Below are 17,784 nucleotides of genomic sequence, written 5' to 3'. Positions count from 1 at the left end.
ACTCATCATATGTACTCATACACCTATACATCCTGTTACACAATGCCACTCATCCATAGAGTTACTCACACACATAGTCACTCATGCTAATAAAGAATCAAACATACATTTATTTGCATATACAGTTATACACACACCACCACACTTACTTCTACGGAAACTTACACATACTTAGTCTTTTAAACAATCACTTATAGAAACACATATTTATTCATACAGGAACTCTTTCAATCTCTCACTCTCACATATACTCACTTATATACACCAATATTCACATATACTAGTTTAAAACATATGTAGTTACTCATAACGACACTATTGAGACAGTCATTCACTCACTAACACACCCATACACACACTCATCCACCCATACAGTCCTGCACACATGCTGTCTTCAACACATACAAAGAGTGAGTCACTCATTCATGCACCTATGCACTACGTAATACCCCCCACCGAACCATGCAGACACTCAGACTGATACTCAAAAAACCAACTAATAACCTATATAGACACCCATGTAGCTACTCACCAACCCATGCAGCCACTTATACACAAAGTGAGAGACTGATACAGATATTTACATATTTAAACATTACTCACTAAGCCATGTATTCACTATGATACAATTAATCAGTCAGTTACACAATCAATTTTTCAAAAACAAATCATCCATTTAGACACTTATATACCCATTTATTCTTCCATCGACCTTGAGATATACATATATAAAACATATTTACTTTTCAGAAAAACACACATTCACTGGATGATGTCATCAGTGATGTCATTTGAGATGTCATCAGTGATGTCATGAGTGATGTCACTGACCATGTCATTAGTGATGTAATATGTGACGTCATCAGCAGTGCATTGCGGGCGCGCGAGTTATAGTTAGCTGAACTAACTATAACGGTGGTATTTCATTGGTTTTTTACGAGTGAAATATCCACCTAACTATAACACCCCTGAAACCTATGGTTTTTTCAGTGAATTTCTGAGGTTTTTTAAATGCTAATTCCTAACTATAACGTGCCTGAAACCTATGTTTTTTTCTGTGAATATATATATATATACACACAGACTGAAACATGTACTTTCAACACCAGCAGCAGACTGACAGTTAACTCCCTGGTGATCAGCAGCTTTACTACAATGTTCTAATGAGCAACTACTACAGTCCTAACATTCTGAATTTATGGCAAAAGTGTGGCACATCTGAACGCCATTTTGATGGAATCAAAGTGGAAAACTGAAACCAAGTTCTACTATGGATACTGAAGTAAATGAGGACATTTGGGAGCTTTATAACAAATAGGTCTCCCAAGATGACCACTAGAGAATAAAGATCCTAAATGTTACATAAATATCATCTAAATGTTGCCCAAGTATAGCCCAATGATGGAAGTGTGCAAAACACCTAATAATTTTTTGGGTTTGTAGTTTTATATAGTGCAGACTTGAACCAAAGGTATTGGAGTGCTTTACATGATCATCACTTACATTACACAAGGATACATTCGTTTTGGTTTTAGGCATGGGGAGATTAAGTGATGACAGGATGTCGAGCTGACACTGAAATTCAAACCTGGTTCCCTAGTTGCAAAGTCTGCAGCTCTGGCCTTAACACCACAACCTCTCACCTAAGTATAGCATATAATCAGGTGATCAACTGGATTAAAAAACATAAAGATAGCAAGTAATTTAAAAAGTGCTTTGTCTCTATTTGAGAACTCAGAAAATATGTCCTCATTTTAGTTTTTTAGAGCACTAACCATAATTGCTGTGGAATTAAGACCCTCATTTGTATAATTTCTAAAGGAAATGCTTTAGATATTAGAATTTTGATGACATTAAGATGACGTCAGGCGTGCCACACTCACTTTTGTAATAAATATAGAATGTTAGCAATTTATTTGTTCATTAGAATACTGTTTGCAGGCAGAGGTCAGGGGCATGAACTCGGATAATTGAGGGTAGGGAGGAGGGTGCAGAGGCAACAAGTTGACCATGCTGAGCAGGTGGGAGGGGCAGTAGAAGCACAATGTACCATGGAGGGCAGGGGAAGGGGGGCAGGGGCAACAAACCAACCATGCAGGAAAAGCAAGAGAGGCTGTGGCAATATCACAAATCACAGAGGGCCGAAGGACGTGGCAGTGGCAGCACAACCATACAGACCAGTTTCATGCAGGCGATTCCCAATGTTTTTAAGCCCAAAAGGGCTTCATTTTATCTGTCTACTGTTTAAAATCTCCTCTTTTTAAAATCTCCCTCATTATATATGTTTAAAACTCATAAACATTTAGAAAACACTCACAATTACTAGATGATGTCATCAGTGATGTCATCAGTGATGTCACTGACCATATCCTGAGTGATGTAATATGTGAGGTCATTAGCAGTGCATTGAGGCGGCATACATTATAGTTAGATCAGGTAACAATAAATGCTGAATTTCACTGGTTTTGTATGAGTGCAATCTGAGCCTAACTATAACATCCCTGTAACCTTTCTTTTTTTCAGTAAATTTCTATGATTTTTTAATTCTATTTCCTAACTATAACATCCCTGTAACCTTGAATGTTTTCAGTGAATATATATGTATATAAACTCAAGGAATGTAGATGTGGAGTTAAGAATAGTACATCTGGTCTTACCTGTATGCATTGATGTTTTTGATATTTTGGTCCTCTACATTTTGAACACAATGTTTCTGTTGGCAATATTTTAAAATACAACACCTTAAGAGTGAAATGAAGGAGGTGGTCCCAAGGTTTATTAAAGGGATTAAATGAGCACTAATGCAGTCTACTGACATCTTTGGGAGTCACTAAAACTGCTGCATCGAAGACTCAACTCAAGGCTATAGGAGATATTCAGGCTGCAACAAATGTGACTTCACCGTGGTTCATCATGGCCACTGACTACATTTAATGATATTAGACTGATGTCTGTGGTGGGGGGGGGGGGTTACTGATGATACAGTAAGTGATAGTCCACTTAAGTCTGTGGTAACAACTGAAACTGTTCAATCAGGGGGATAGAGCGAGGTCCAAGAGAGAGGTTCACAGAAGTTCACATTGCCCCCCCCAGCTTGTTACAAGGGAGAGAAAACTGAAGTCTTTGGAGGCCATTTTGATTGGCTATGAGAGAGACCTAACTTATGTCAATAGATGACATTACGACTTGCCATGATGGTAAACAACTAAAATCTGTTGTGGAGCTCTTCATAGAAAGAAACAACATTGTTATCCATCTATTGGACTTTGCCATGCAGGAGAGTACACAGAAGTCAATGGGACTGTTATGATGGACAATAGTCTAGAATGACTGAGTTGTATCAGTCAATTTTTAAGTTCAGTGGCAGAGACACTGATTTCCAGTGCACGAGGCACTGTACAAGTAAGCTAGAGGTAATGAGTCCCATCTGTCATCAAAGAGGGACAATTGTGTCTATCTAGTCTTGGAACCTGTTGAGCAGCTCACAGGTTTTCTTCTCCACCAGTTCCCGGATTTTTTTGAGGCGTTTCTCGTTGGCTGTCCGTACATAACTGGTGGGATCTAGAACAGCCATGCCCTCAAGGACCTCCCCCATGATGATCAGCGGGCCATCCTCAGGTGTCATGTTGGGGCATGGGCAGTTCCAGTCCATGTCCGTCAGAGTCACTTCCAGGTATTTGATATTGAAGAACTCGAGTCCCATGTTATCATCCTTTAGCACATCTTCTAAAGCAAAGCGGGCAATGCCTGTATCCTGGTCCTCAATTATTTCCATTAGTCTCCCAACAATGGCAAAGTCGCTGCGGCAGAAACTGAGGGCCATTTTGCTCCGGAGCTTGCAAACTTTACATTGTAGTGACCGGGGGAAAGGGCACATGTCCTCACATGCCTCTCGGCTTTCAAAACTGTTATCGTTGCCCTCGCACCCCCCATAGATAAAGGAGTGACACTGCCTCATTAAGTGGTTGTATGTCCAGCGTGGCTCCCAGTTCTTACATGGACCCTGCACCACTGGAAGTGCACAGATATTGATAGCGTCGTTCATGCAAGACATTCGGCACTCTTCATAGGTCTCAAAGTGGTTCCTATTCCCATTGCAGCCACCGTACCTGAAAGTGGAACATGTCCCTTTCTGAGAGTCGAAGAACCAGCGAACATGCTGGTTTTGGCAGTCACGTCGGTCGGGATCCTTCTGGCACTCGGCTATCGGGAACTGACTGGTTCTTAGTGACTGGCTCTCCCTTAAATGTTCTCGTTTGATAACCGACAGAGGAAAGTCAGCCCGCAGGAGCCCGGCTGAGTTTCTGGCCGTACAGGTGTAGATCCCAGCATCTTCCTGCTGCGCATTGTAGATGACCAGCTGACCGATGTTGGTCACTACTACATTGCCGTACAGCTGGTCTGGCCTCATGATGAAGTTTTCTTGATGGTCACTTTGCTTCTCCCAAGTTATGTCTGGCCGGGGACGGCCACTCACATCACACTGAAAACTTACTGTGCCCCCTGTGTAAACAGACTGGTGCTGTGGATTGTGGTAGAGGGCTGGTGGGACTGGCACCTCCCGGGGTAACAAAGGTGTTGGCTGCATTGTGGTGTCCAGGGGCCCCGGGCTTGTACTGGGCCAGGAAAAGATAAATTTGCAGGCCACCACACTCAGGCTGATACCCCGTATGCAGGCTTCCGCGTCCATGTAGCATTTGTTATAGTAGGTGAGGCCATCAGAGGCACACGTGAAGCTCGGCTCCTTCTCGCAGCGGTCCCGGCACTTGCAGATGGGCTGGCCATCCCACATGTCACAGTCCGACCCTTGCTGGGTGCATACAAAGCTCTCACAGGAGGCCCCTCGTGATGGGTCCAAGGAAGAGAAGCTACCATCAGTGTAGCGAGCTGCAACACAGCTCTGCAGTCCACAGACGTTGGTGCAACACTTCTCAAAACCTTCACAATCCTAGGGAAAGAGAAAAGAAGAGTCAATTTGAGTATTGCTTATAAGAGTTCTGGTGATTTCACAGGTGCCAAATGCCACTAAATGTACTAAATGTATGGTTTGTTTTCAAATAGCACAATTTTCACTGACTTTGTGATCCAACAAGCACATTTTGTGTGAGTTCTTTAAGGTTTAATGGTGGTTGTAAAAGATAAGGTAAAAGACGACTTGATGAAAAAATGGAGTCAAGCTATCCTGACGAAAGCAGTACTACACAAAACATGGATCAACAGTGAAATCATAGTGATGGTAACAATCACAATCGATCAGTAAATGCAAGCCAATGCTTGTGGCACGTCTTCACTTCTGGCATTCTATTGTATTTGTAAGAGAAATGCTTGAAGCTCCAGAGACATGGCAACCTTAGCAGATGCAGGTCCAGGCACATGGACCAAGATCATTACTTGTCTGCTTCTAGCTGTTCATGCCAGGTTAAAATAAAGTACCCCTGACGTTCTGGCAAGTCTTTCTGGTACGTCGATGGTGAAAGATTTCTTCTGAATTCATGTGTTATGCTTCTTTTTTAGGGTCGAATTTGCGTGAGCTTTTGCTTGCTAGACACCATTGTTCACAAAAACGGCTTGAAGCCAGTGCATTACTTACCATTCATTGGCATGAATATAAATTTGCTTAACTGCCATCTAATTCGGCAGCTCGAACCAGGCACCAATTCCCGCATCATTGCCATTCTTTGTGTGGCGCATGGATGAAGTACAAATTGATTTCTCTTAATTAGTGTCCGCCCACTGCTTGTGCTGTGATTGGTCCTTTTCTTCTTTTTTTTTTTAAAGTTGTATATAGCAGGAACTCGACCGGACGTTATTGGAGCACGTTACATGAGCACAAATTAGATTACACAAGGCCACACTGATATTTGTTAGCGTGCGCTTTTGTTGGAAGAGTTTAGGGAGCTTTGTACTGTACAGCAACTGTGCGAGAACGACTTCTTGTGTGTGCATTTTGTTAGATTTGAAATTTCATTGCTGAGTTGTTTAGGCTTGAAATGTTTTACCCTTGCACATGTAAACCGTATACTTTCTTATGTTAGCATTGATGGTGCCATTTTTATTCGTGCCATTATCTGTCAGAACTGAAGATCGAGCTTTCTGTCTCATGGTGCTTTCCTCAGCGGAGCCGCTCTTCCTGCCCCCTCCCTCTCTGCATGCAAACTCAAGGCTGAAATCCTGCTGCTCTAATCAAATGTATTATCTGTTTTGCATACCTTTACTGTTGGATATGTTCGTTCCCACATCTTAGAATGCTAGGCCCCGGCTGAGTGTCCTTGGGGTCAAGATAGCCCGTACCCGACACTGTAATATGACTCATCCTTGTGTGCCTCCTTTGTTCATCCTGGCCTGAACTGGAAATTTCCAGCCTGGGTGGACCCTTGAAGGTATGAATTTAGTATAATTGTTAGCCCTTAGTTCTGGGGAGTCAGTTCCTCTGCTGTCCTCCCAGGAGACAGGTCAGACTGGGCTCCGTTGCAGCGCTATTACCAGGGCTTTAAGTGGGATGAAAAAACTGGGGGTTCTCTCAAAGTGGTCAATGTAATTAGGGGCGTGGTTTAAAAACACGTAAGCTAAAAATCTGTGTTTAGCACAGTGTGCCGCCCGATCTGTATTTTGCTGTTCCTGTCATTGCGTCCAGATATATGATACAATAGGTCACATCATACCTGCAAGTCAGGACTATTGGCTTTGTCAATGGTTGCTAGTTGCATACGATAAATAAGCAGCAACTATGGCTTGTATATAATTTTGAAAAAAACTTACACTTAAGGCCCTGGTGACACCACGACAATGTTGCTGCTCCTGAGTTTCAAAAAGAGAAGGGAAATCCAAAGAGAAAATGACTCTCTTTAAAGGATTTCCCTTCCTCTACAACGCTCACCACGCGCACATCGATGTGTCTGCTGTCACTGCAGTCCGGGGGAAAAAAACGGACTGCCAGGGCACAAAACAGAGCCCGATAGATACCCGTTTCGAGACCCCCTTAAAAAAACTGCCAGTGCTCAGACCCAGTGAGACCCAGCCCACTTAAAGGCCTGGCTATTACTAATAAATGTATGGTTTGTATTCTCCTCTCTCTGACCGACTCTTCATTCTTGGGAAGGCATAGCGGAGGTCCCGAGTGACCCGCAATTTGTTTTGCCCTTTTCTTCGTGCCACTCCACTCTACTCCACTCCAATTCACTCCGGTCAACTCCACTCCCCTCTAATCCACTCCATTCCACGGTAATCCACTGTAATCTACTCCACTATACTCCACTCCAATTCACTTTAATGCATTCCGATCCACTCCACTCCAATCCCCTCCAATCCACTCAAGTTTAATCCATTCCACTCTAATCCATCACAATGCACTCTAATCCACTCCGATTCACTCCATTCTATTCCACTCTACTCTAATCCACTTCAATCTAATCTACTCCAATCTATTCCACTCTAATCCACTCCCCTCTAACCCAATTCAATCCACTGCACTCTAATCCACTCTGCTCCACTCCTTTCCATTCCACTCCACTCTAATCGACTCCACTGTAATCCACTATGCTTTAATCCATTCTACTTTAATCCACTCCAATCTAACCCACTCCTATCTAATCCACTCCAGCCCCCTCCACTCAAATCCACTCCAGTTCACACTACTCTAATCCATTCCAATCCACTCTAATCCACTATACTCCATTTTACTTTTATCCACTCTACTCATCTCCAATCCACTCAACTCTAGCCCACTCAATGCACCATAATTTACTCCAATCCACTCTAATCTATTTCAATCCACTCCACTCTAGTCAACTCCACTCTAATCCAACTCAATTCCCTTCAATCCACTCCACTCTAATCACCTCAAATCTACTCCACTGTAATTCTCTCCACTCTAGTCCACCCCAATCCACTCTAATTCACTCCAGTCCCCTCCACTCTAATCCACTTCAATTAATCCTTTCCAATCCACTCTAATTTAATCCATTTCAACCCACCGCATTCTAATCCACTCCAATCCACTTCACTCTAATTCACTCACTCCAATCCACTCCACTGTAATACAACTGTATTCCGCTCCGCTCCATTCCGCTCTAATACACTCCTCTCTAATCAACTCTACTCTAATCCACTCCATTCTCATCCACTGTAATCCACTTCATCTAATCCACGCCACTCAAATCCACTCTATAACATTCCACTCTAATCATCTCCACTCCAATCTACTCCACCCCAATCCACTCTAGTCCACTCCACTCTAACCTACTGCATCCTACTCCACTCTATTATAATCCACTCCAATCGACTTCACTCTAATGCACTCCACTCCAATCCACTCCAATGGAATCCACTCCACTCTAATCTACTCCGCTTTAATCCTCTCTAATCCACTTCACTCTAATCCATGCCATTCTAATCCACTCCAATCCTCTCTATAAACAACTCCATTCCAATTCACTCAAGTCCACTCTACTCTAATCCACTCAACTCTAATCCACTCCAAACTACTCCACTCCACTCGAATCAACTCCATTCTAATCTATTCCACTTTAATTCCCTCTAATCCACTTTATTCCACTTGACTCTAATCCACTTGACTCTAATCCACTCCAATCCACACCACTCAACTCTAATCCACTCCAATCTACTCCACTCTAACCCACTCCACTCTAATCAACGCCATTCTAATCTACTCCACTTTAATTCACTCTAATCCACTTTATTCCACTTGACTCTAATCCACTCCAATACACACCACTCCAATCCACTACTCTCCGATCCTATATACTCCAATCCACTACATTCCAATAAAACACACTGTCAAATGCAATAGCTCTTGCATAGGCTTTGCCAATGCTTGTTTCACATAGCAGTTCTTTCTTTTGAAAATTCCTTGAGATTCGTCACCCCTCCCCCACCATTTACCCCTCAAGAGCATGCCCTGACCTTCCCTATCCTCCAGAATGATTGTCATCACAAGTATACTAAAAGATTAGTGGTGTTTGAAGTTTTTTCACTTGCAAAATGTAGCTGTTCAAAGTTTCACACCTCACAGAGTCTACAGATGTTCCTGTCTTAAATCAGATTTTCTTATAGCCTGCTGCCGAGGGCTATGCCAGTTGTTAAAGGCCCTGAACCAGAGTTATTGGCCCAAGGTGCAGATGAAAGCCTATAACGAGGGAGAGGGCCTTTAACTTAACAACCTGTATAGCCCAAGGCAGAAGGGCTATAAGGCTATTAGAACATTCCGCGTAGAAATTAAAAAGTGATAAACATAAAGACAAACATGGGAATATTGGCACATAAGGTTTACACTAGCCATCATAAGCGCAGAGACATTCATTGTCTTCAATGGAGATCTCAACATTCCAATATTCTAATTAATAATATTTACTTAGTGCAACATAATTGTTACGCTGACGGAAATCAGCCAAGCTAAAACGTATATATTATTTTTCCAAGCAAATTTACCTTTTGGAGTAAATTTGTATATAGAGTGGCAGACGCATGAATAACTTCTCAGAGCATGTTTGCTTCTTTTTCTGACTTCTACACACAGTGGAATTGAACAGGCGAACATGAATGTTTTCTGGGACAAATGTCTCATTCATAAAGATTAAGGACACAGGCTGCATAATGTGTACAAAAAGTTACGATTTTCAGACGTATGTGGCAAATCAAACAATTTTACAAGTTACAAAGTTTCCATGGCCATCTCCAAAGATTGCAAAACAACTTTATGCCATCACACATTAGTGCACAGAAGATTTCAAAGGCTTTTGGTGAAACCAAGAGCGCTTACTAGTGGTGTAAAGCTATAGGGAAAATGTAAGGGGCATATCATCAACAACCGGCGATAATTATCGCTAAGCGCACTTAGCGCTAGGATAATTATCGCCGGGGCTATCGCTTGTTTTTTTCACGGAGATAGCGCGCTATCAGCGACGCTTATCTCCAGAGCGATAAAAATAACCGAGTTAGCTGCCAAATGTGCAATTATCGCTGGGATTCCAGCGATAATCGCACAACATTTGGTGCTACGTTGTTGATAGGGCAGGGCAGACTCAGCCATCCTATCCACCTTCCATTGGATATCATGGCTAAGCCAAACTAAAAGCAGGCGTAAGTAGAGTAGCGATAACCGCGGTTAGCGCTACTTTTCTTATCGCTATGCTTGTTAGCGTGCCCATTGATAATTGGAAAAATGTCGGTCAGCGACATTTCTCCAGTTATTTTGGGAAGGAACGCCCACTTTGCATCTCATTAGCGATGCAAAGGGAGGCGTAGTGAAAAAGGGTGCTAACATGCGATTATGCATGTTCGCACCCTCTTGTTAATAGGGCGAAAACATTATCTCCGCTTTTCTGGCTTTTAAAGCCAAAAAAGCAGAGATAAGGCCCTTGATGATATGCCCCTAAGTGCTGATCTATAGAGAACAAATGAAGCCAATGGAAGGTCTACATGGAAAAGTGAGATCTGATCCATGGAGCAAATGACAATATATGGGTAAAGGTTTTGGTGAAACCTGCGCAAAGAAAAGCATCAATCTACCATAATAAAAAAGTTGTTGTGGGCGATGTTGCATGATTTTTTTAATACGCAATAAATACAAAAATAGCAAAAAAAAGTGCACATGCTATACGACTTACCCTGAGGTAGCCATTGACGTAAAAACATTATTGAATAGTCTTTGTACTGTGGCATCCTACAAGCATGGCCTTATTAGCATCTGCACAGATTACGACATTAATTCGCGAAACTTTGTATATATAACTCTGCACAATTTTTTTCTGTGAGTTAATCTACAAATCTACCTGAAAATTGTGAGAGCACAAAATGGAGTATTGCAGTGACTGATCCCTGGGGTAAAGTGAAGGCACTGCGACTAGTTATCTATGAGTTGGGTGAGGACTCATGGCTCTCAACTCATGGCTTGAGATCACCTAGACCAGGCTTCTCCAAGGAGGAAGGAGCTTGTGAGCTACTTGTAGCTCTCCAGCTACCTGCAAGTAGCTATCCTGTGTGCAGCACAACCTACTTAATTAGAAGACTCTGCTTAGTTGAATTAATATATGCAGGGGCGTAGGAAGGGGGGTGCAGTGGGTGTGGACCGCCCTGGGTGTCATCACTGAGGGGAGTGATAACATGGCACAAATATGTGTTTTAAACACATATTTTTGCCATTTTGTCAAGCCGGGGGTGACAAGACATTTTCCGCCCGGGTACCACCTGACCTTGCTACGTCACTGAATATATGTACACGAAAATTCAAGACACAAACAAGTGTATTTTCAGATGTCAATAGCTCATGATTGTAGAAAAATGGCTGTCTTCAAAATCTATTTATAGCTGACATTTCAGTGATAAATCAGGAGGCACTGGGAAGACTTATTACTAATATTATTACCTTTGTGCTGGGGGCAATGCAGCATTGGCTGTTATGTATAGAGGAATTTAACATTAACAAAGCCATTTTGCCTTACTGCTGGCAAGCATGCTTAATGAACTGAGGTGATCACTGTTTGCAGTCTTGCACATGGTGGCCACTAATGTAATCTTGTCTGAGGCTGTCACTGTTACAACACTAAGAATATTCACCCTTATGCATCAAGCCAAAATCCAGTCGGTAAAATACCGATTCCTTATTAGCTCCCGGTATTAAGTAAAAAATACCCAATCCCAATGCATCAACCCAAAAGCAGAAATCGGTATTTAAGGAATCCTTAAATAGCGATTCTTTAAATAGGGATTCCTTAAATACCGATTCCTTAAATAGCGATTGCATTTAAGGAATCCCAAAGTGAGATTCCTTAAATGCAATGCATCAAAGTTAAAAAATTAGCGATTTCGCTAATAAGGGGAGCAAATTACCATGAAGATGAACTGCATGGTAATTTGCAAAAACTTTGAAAAATGCACTTTTGTGCATTTTTCAAAGTTTCATGTTGCGCACACACATGCCCTTAGAGCATGTGTGTGTGCAACATATGTGCACATATCATTTTCAGGGGTGCAACAGGGTGTCCTTTTGACACCCTGGCACCCTTGAAAGTGCTCCAGCTATTAGCGATTCGGTAATACCGAATCGCTAATACAGAATGGCTTTACATTCATTCCTATGGGCCTCCAAGCCCATAGGAATGAATGGGTAGGTATTCCTTATTACCGATTCGGTATTACCGATTCGGTAATAAGGAATGTTAAGGAATCGCTATTTGAATAGCGATTCCTACATGCATAGCCTTTTGCTATTCCTTATTAGCGATTCCTTATTTTTCGCTAATAAGGAATCGCAAATGCTAATGTTGATGCATATGCCCCATTGTTAGCTCGGGATAATTTTCATTGATAATAAATGGCTCTTGATACCGAAAAGGTTGGAGACCCCTGCCCTAGAAACTACGGTTGATTGGATGCTAACACTGTCGCCAACACAAAATATTAAAAGCCTTTCAATTACGATGCTACGGAACCACCTTAACCATTGCTCCAATACTTTCCATACTCACTTAATTTTAATTCCCACTCTGCTACACGCTCTTTTCAATATTATACATGTTTATACACTATTCACATATAATGCCATGTTACCTAAAGTGCTGTATCTATTCAAATTTATGATCGCGACTCATAGAGTGAAAGGAAATGGTCTGTGAAAAACATGTATTGTAAATTGATACTTGTATAGCGCACTACTCACCCGCAAGGGTCTCAAGGCGCTTGTACGAATACCACTGTGGAACCCATCCTGGCTTTCCCTGTGAGGCGTCCACTCCTGGGCACCCCCAAGGTGGAGGCCAGGCATCCTTAGCGTTGTGAGGGCCGTTGTGGAGATTAAGCAAGCTATTGCCCAGAGTTGCAGAGTGGGACTCCATGATTGGAATAGGCACCAAGGCGAGAATTATCAGGTCCGTGGAATTTTTGAGCCCAAGACCCGCCGAGGCAGGGAATTGAACCCTGGTCCCGGGCTAGACCTCTGCATCAGGGTCTGCCACTCTAATCATTGAGCCACACTTCTCCACTCATTGAGCCACACTTCTCCACGAAGAGATACCACCCTCCAAAAACTAAACTATTGTAATAAAGTGGCATACAGGGACTCAATCAGATACAAGCTACCAATATATGACCACAACAAGAAAGAAAACTAGGCCCTCACTGGCATGTGCTTTTGCTAAAGAACGATACCTTATAAAAACAAACATAGTCTGCAATTCATAAATGTGTAGCACTCCGAGACCATATAATATATAATAGCGCACACTACTATAAACATATATTGGCAAAGCTAACCGATCTAGCCTACATGGGAGCTATTGGCTTTGTCAATGTTTTTTCAGTCTTGTTATACAGCAGCACCAATGCGCTTTTTTAGGTCTCGGCTAGCGAAGGCTGCGCTTGCGCAGTCTCGCACGCAAGATTTAATGACTTTGAGAAGTGGGGCTTCAACCCGCCCCTCTTCTCTCCTCTTCTCCATTGGCTGGCCTCTTAAATGCTGGTCAGCCATTGGCGAATAGCTTTGTCTCTCCAAACAAGCCCCGTCTCTTTCGGATTCGTGGGCGTGTTTTTTCGATTCTTTCTCTTTTTTTTCACACGCCCATAAGACAGCGAGTCTACGGCATGTCTTGCTCACGCTGCCTACACGCGCCAGTCGGCTCTCTGATTGGTTGGCAACTACCAAATAAGCACTGTGATTGGTGGACCTTGTCAACCAATCAGAGAGCCTACTGGCGCATGCAGGCAGCATGAGCAAGACACTCCCGGCTCTGATAAGCCCTGGGCTTCCTTCCCGCCAGGACCGGCCTTCAGGTACCTCCTTCTGCTTCTTCCTCTGTGTTCTGCTGCTCTGCCGGCTGTATTCCCCTCTGCGTGTCCAGACGTGCCTCAACCGGGGCGCCTCCTGGGCTCTGAGCGATCCCGACCTTCAGTCCTGTTAGGGCTGGCTGCTTCTCTAGCCGTTGCAGTCCCGGCGTATGCGAGCCGGCCAGCCGCTCTCACCACGTGGCCAGGGGTCCCACGTATGAGGCCTGCAGTGGACCAGACTCGCCCGTGGGCTCCAAGGAGGTGGGGGGGCGGGCCCGGGGTGCCTCTCGGGTCCACCTGCTGCTTCCCCCCTGGTCCCCGCACGCCATCTCCACCTCCGTGCATCTTGGTGGGGTCTTCATCGGACGGTCCTCTGGGCCCGGATCCGTCCCAACTGCCAAGCTGCTTTCAGGCCGGAGTCAGTCGCAGCTCTCTGTACGCCTCGTCACTTTGGAGCCTTGGAGTGCTTCATCCCCCGCACCCCACCACAGCCTCCCCCGCACTCGCATAAAACCAGCGCCGCAGCTGGTCCGCGTTCTCCACACACCCACCGCCGCCTCGGCGCTCTCTCAGGAGTGAGTCACCCTCGTCCCAGCCTCGCATTTATACAGCACTTCTCCACAGCACTCACACTTCAGAGAGCGATGAAAAATGCCGTCAGAGGAGCAGGGGGACTGCCAAGCAGCCCCCTCCCGGTCTGCGGTCGGGACTGCGGTGCCCTTGGGAGAGGTGAGGGGTAATTGCCGTGAAATGCGAACGCCCCTTGGTACTTTCTCGCAGCGGTGGCTTCGCAGCTCTCTTGCCTCCAAAAGGCAAAAAAACGCCTTGGATGTGAACATTCCTCGCGTACAGAAAACAATTCACGACGTGTGACCTTCTAAGCGAGGAACCACCTGCCAATTATTGCAGACGCGATTTTTGGGATAAATGACACACCGGCTGCGAGGCTTCTGAAACCTGGTATGGTAGCTCAGTGAGCTAATACGCTTGCTGCGGAGACCTACATTTAAATGCAGGCCTGCGAGATTGGATCTCTGTTTGGTGACTAAGCCCTTCACCCTTTTGGATATAAAAAGCACCAGTGCGCTTGGTAACATTAGCACCTGTAGATACAAGATTTGGACACCTCAGTGCTGGAGTGCAACAAAAAAACTCGGGGCAGACAAGACCCTTGCGCCTCTTTTGCGTCACTTTTAATATGGGAAAAGTGACGCAAAAGTTGCGCAAGGGGCTTGTAAATCTGTCCCCATGTATTCAATTTTGTGGGAGGCTTGTTCGTTAAAGAAAATCTCAGTGCTCCAGTATGTGGGTGATACCCATTTAAATCTTTAGGTCTTAAGAATGTGGAATATCCGAATGTTCTAATTCTCCCTAGAGCAGTGCCTAATTTGAGCCAGTGGTTTCTGGTGTTCGGCACAAGGTTGCACTGACTGGCTTATATAGACATGAACACAACAACAGTCATTTATTAATGCAATATACATTAAGAATTACTATGACCTGCCACCTAAGCCATTCTTATAGCTTCGGGGGCCTGAAATAGTCCGAATTGTCTCATTTGTAGGAGTGTGATGGTTAGTAGTTGTGTTGTTACGATCTTTAGCAGCATGTCAGGGACAATGTGTGGTGCAAGTTGCAATGGCCTTCTTTCAAGAGCCCTGGCACTTTTTTTTTATACAAATTAAGCACTGCCCTAGAGTGCACTGGCTGGCTGTGTGGGTGGCTCTGTGGGTGGGTGGCTCTATGGGTGGCTCTGTGGGTGGGTGGCTCTGTGGGTGGGTGACTCTGTGTGTGTGTGTGGGTGGGTGGCTCTGTGTGGGTGCAAATGCAATAGGTCTCACATTTGAGTGATTAAGCTATTGACATTGTAAATAACAATGCTGTTTCTTTAAATGTTTTAAGGAAAAAAACATAAACAAAAATAATGTCATGAGCCATGCCAATAGCTCTAACTTTAACAATGCCGACACCATTGCATTGTAAATGCTTGTTTCTTAATCTCAGCAGTGCTGTACAGCAGCCACGTGGATATTTTTCCCAGTCCGGTGCTCAGTGCATTTTGTATAGCCCCAAATAAATAGCAATTAACACTCAAAATGCCCTCCCTTGAGGGAAAAGGCAGGGAACAAATCCTAAATAAACAGATGTGGTGATTAGATTGCATAATTAAGGTGCCGCAATGTCATTGTGCCACCCAAGAGGTAGTGTCATAACTCTATCATGTCCTTCACTGTAACAGGAAGTGGCAAGCAGAGCTTCCCTGTTAATTCAAAGCATTTAAAATCAGAGCAGTCGAATTCAATCTAGAATGTTCGTCTAGTCGAAGAGAATATGGTTCATATGGAACTTTACTGGATAGCATGGAATATGGCTAACCGAAATAAAGTCTACAATATGACTTAGTCATTGTTTCTACTGATGTTGGGTAATCTATTCTAGGTATAAAAAGAAACGTGTTTCAAAAAGCCCAAACTAAGCCTAGTTGCAGGCTAAAACGTTGAAATAGTTAAAACCTTGCAAGGTACTGACTGGTGGTGCAAATTGTTAACCCACTGACAGGGTCTGAAAAAAAAGAAATCCCACTAGTGCCCTTACACCCAACGCCAAAGCTCTCAGTCGTTGTCCGTTTTAAAGAGTATTTATGACGGTCCACGATTGAGAGCTCTAGAGTTAAAGTTGAAGGCACTGCGAGTTTCTCACAGTGTCTGTCAATGAGTTAAATCTACATAAAATAAAAACAATATATATTTACCTACCTACTGCCTCAGGCTCTGTGGTCCTCTTCTACTTCTCAGCAGTTGGTGGCAAAAGCACAGGCTCCCCTGAGCCTCATCCAACTTCTCCGCTACCAATCCTGGCACTACTCTCATGCTGCTCAGGCAGCAGGTATCCAGCACCAGGATTGGTCGGAGCGCACTGGTTCGATGCTCCTTCAAGCACTGGGGCATGTGCTTGCTCTCCACCCAGCTATCCAAGACAGCTCGTGTTGGAGTGTTTAAAGTGCGCATGTGCGATAGCCAGTCAAATTGACACACAGTGGCAGCTCCTCCACTTAGGCGGACGTGTGTCGCCCCACTGAAAAAAAGGAAAAATAAAATGATTACTATTGTTATTATCATTTCATTTTTCCTATATACTTCAGTGGCTGTCGGGCGGGGCTGGCGGGTGAGGAGTGATTTTCACTCCTGAAGTGCGCAGGAGTGCTTGGTCGGCCCTCTCGGGCTGCCCCAAGCAGTCCGGCGCACTTTGCTTGTCCCCCACCAGACGGCATTACACAGCCTGGTGAGGAACAGCAAACCCTCCCAGTTTCCATCTGAGCACCAATCCAATCCACGGCGCTCGGACCAAGCACAACGCTGCATCACAGCGTTGTGATTGGCTATGGGGAGGCTGGTAGAGCGGGTGCTTTCTGCTGCTGGCCAGGAGTGCAGGAAGATGTTGGAGGGACAGAAGACAAAGGAGAGGCGGCAGTCGTTTCAGGTAAAGTTTTTTTTTGTTTGTTTAGTTTTCCTTTTTTGCCCACCACCAGGTCCGGTAGAAGCCGCTACTGGTGACATACACACTTTAAACTGAAGTGCACACTGTTCCTCCCTGTTGCCCGCCCTCAGACTCGGCTGGTGCCAGCATGAAAAATAAAATGGTAATAAATGTTTATCGCTATTTTATTTTTCATGTTTCGTTCAGTCTCAGCGGAGTCGCAACGCTCCTCCCCCCTCATGGAGGCGCTGCCTCTGCTGTGCCCGAAGAATTGCAATAACTTTATGGGTTGTTTACTATGCTTTTGCACGGGCACTCTTCTGACACAATACAACGCAAAGCATTGCATCGATTTACTTCCCATTATATCAGCTTGCGGACACAACACAAAATTGTGCTTCACCACACACGCGCCACTGCAAACCTTAGTAAATCTCAGCCTTTGTTTTCCACATTTATTGTTATTACATCTTATTGTACCATATAGGTGCAAAATAGGGAGACATCTTGCAGAATCTGAAGCCTGGA

The 17,784-nt window shown here is 44.1% G+C and overlaps 1 protein-coding gene across 1 annotated transcript in view; it reads right to left on the bottom strand.

The window, feature by feature from the left end:
- Window positions 1-2,498: 2,498 nt before the first annotated feature.
- The window catches only part of WFIKKN1 (WAP, follistatin/kazal, immunoglobulin, kunitz and netrin domain containing 1), a 38,035-nt gene continuing 22,749 nt past the window's right edge, over window positions 2,499-17,784 (bottom strand). Inside the window, exon 2 of the mRNA XM_085632144.1 lies at window positions 2,499-4,948. Coding sequence (XP_085488270.1) covers window positions 3,458-4,948 — 1,491 coding nt within the window. The 3' untranslated portion in view covers window positions 2,499-3,457. The remainder of the gene's footprint in view (window positions 4,949-17,784) is intronic.

Source organism: Triturus cristatus, chromosome 10 (assembly GCF_964204655.1).
Source record: "Triturus cristatus chromosome 10, aTriCri1.1, whole genome shotgun sequence".
Lineage (NCBI taxonomy): Eukaryota > Metazoa > Chordata > Amphibia > Caudata > Salamandridae > Triturus > Triturus cristatus.
The sequence above is the reverse complement of the archived record's forward strand: the minus strand, read 5'-3'. Positions and strand labels throughout refer to the sequence as shown.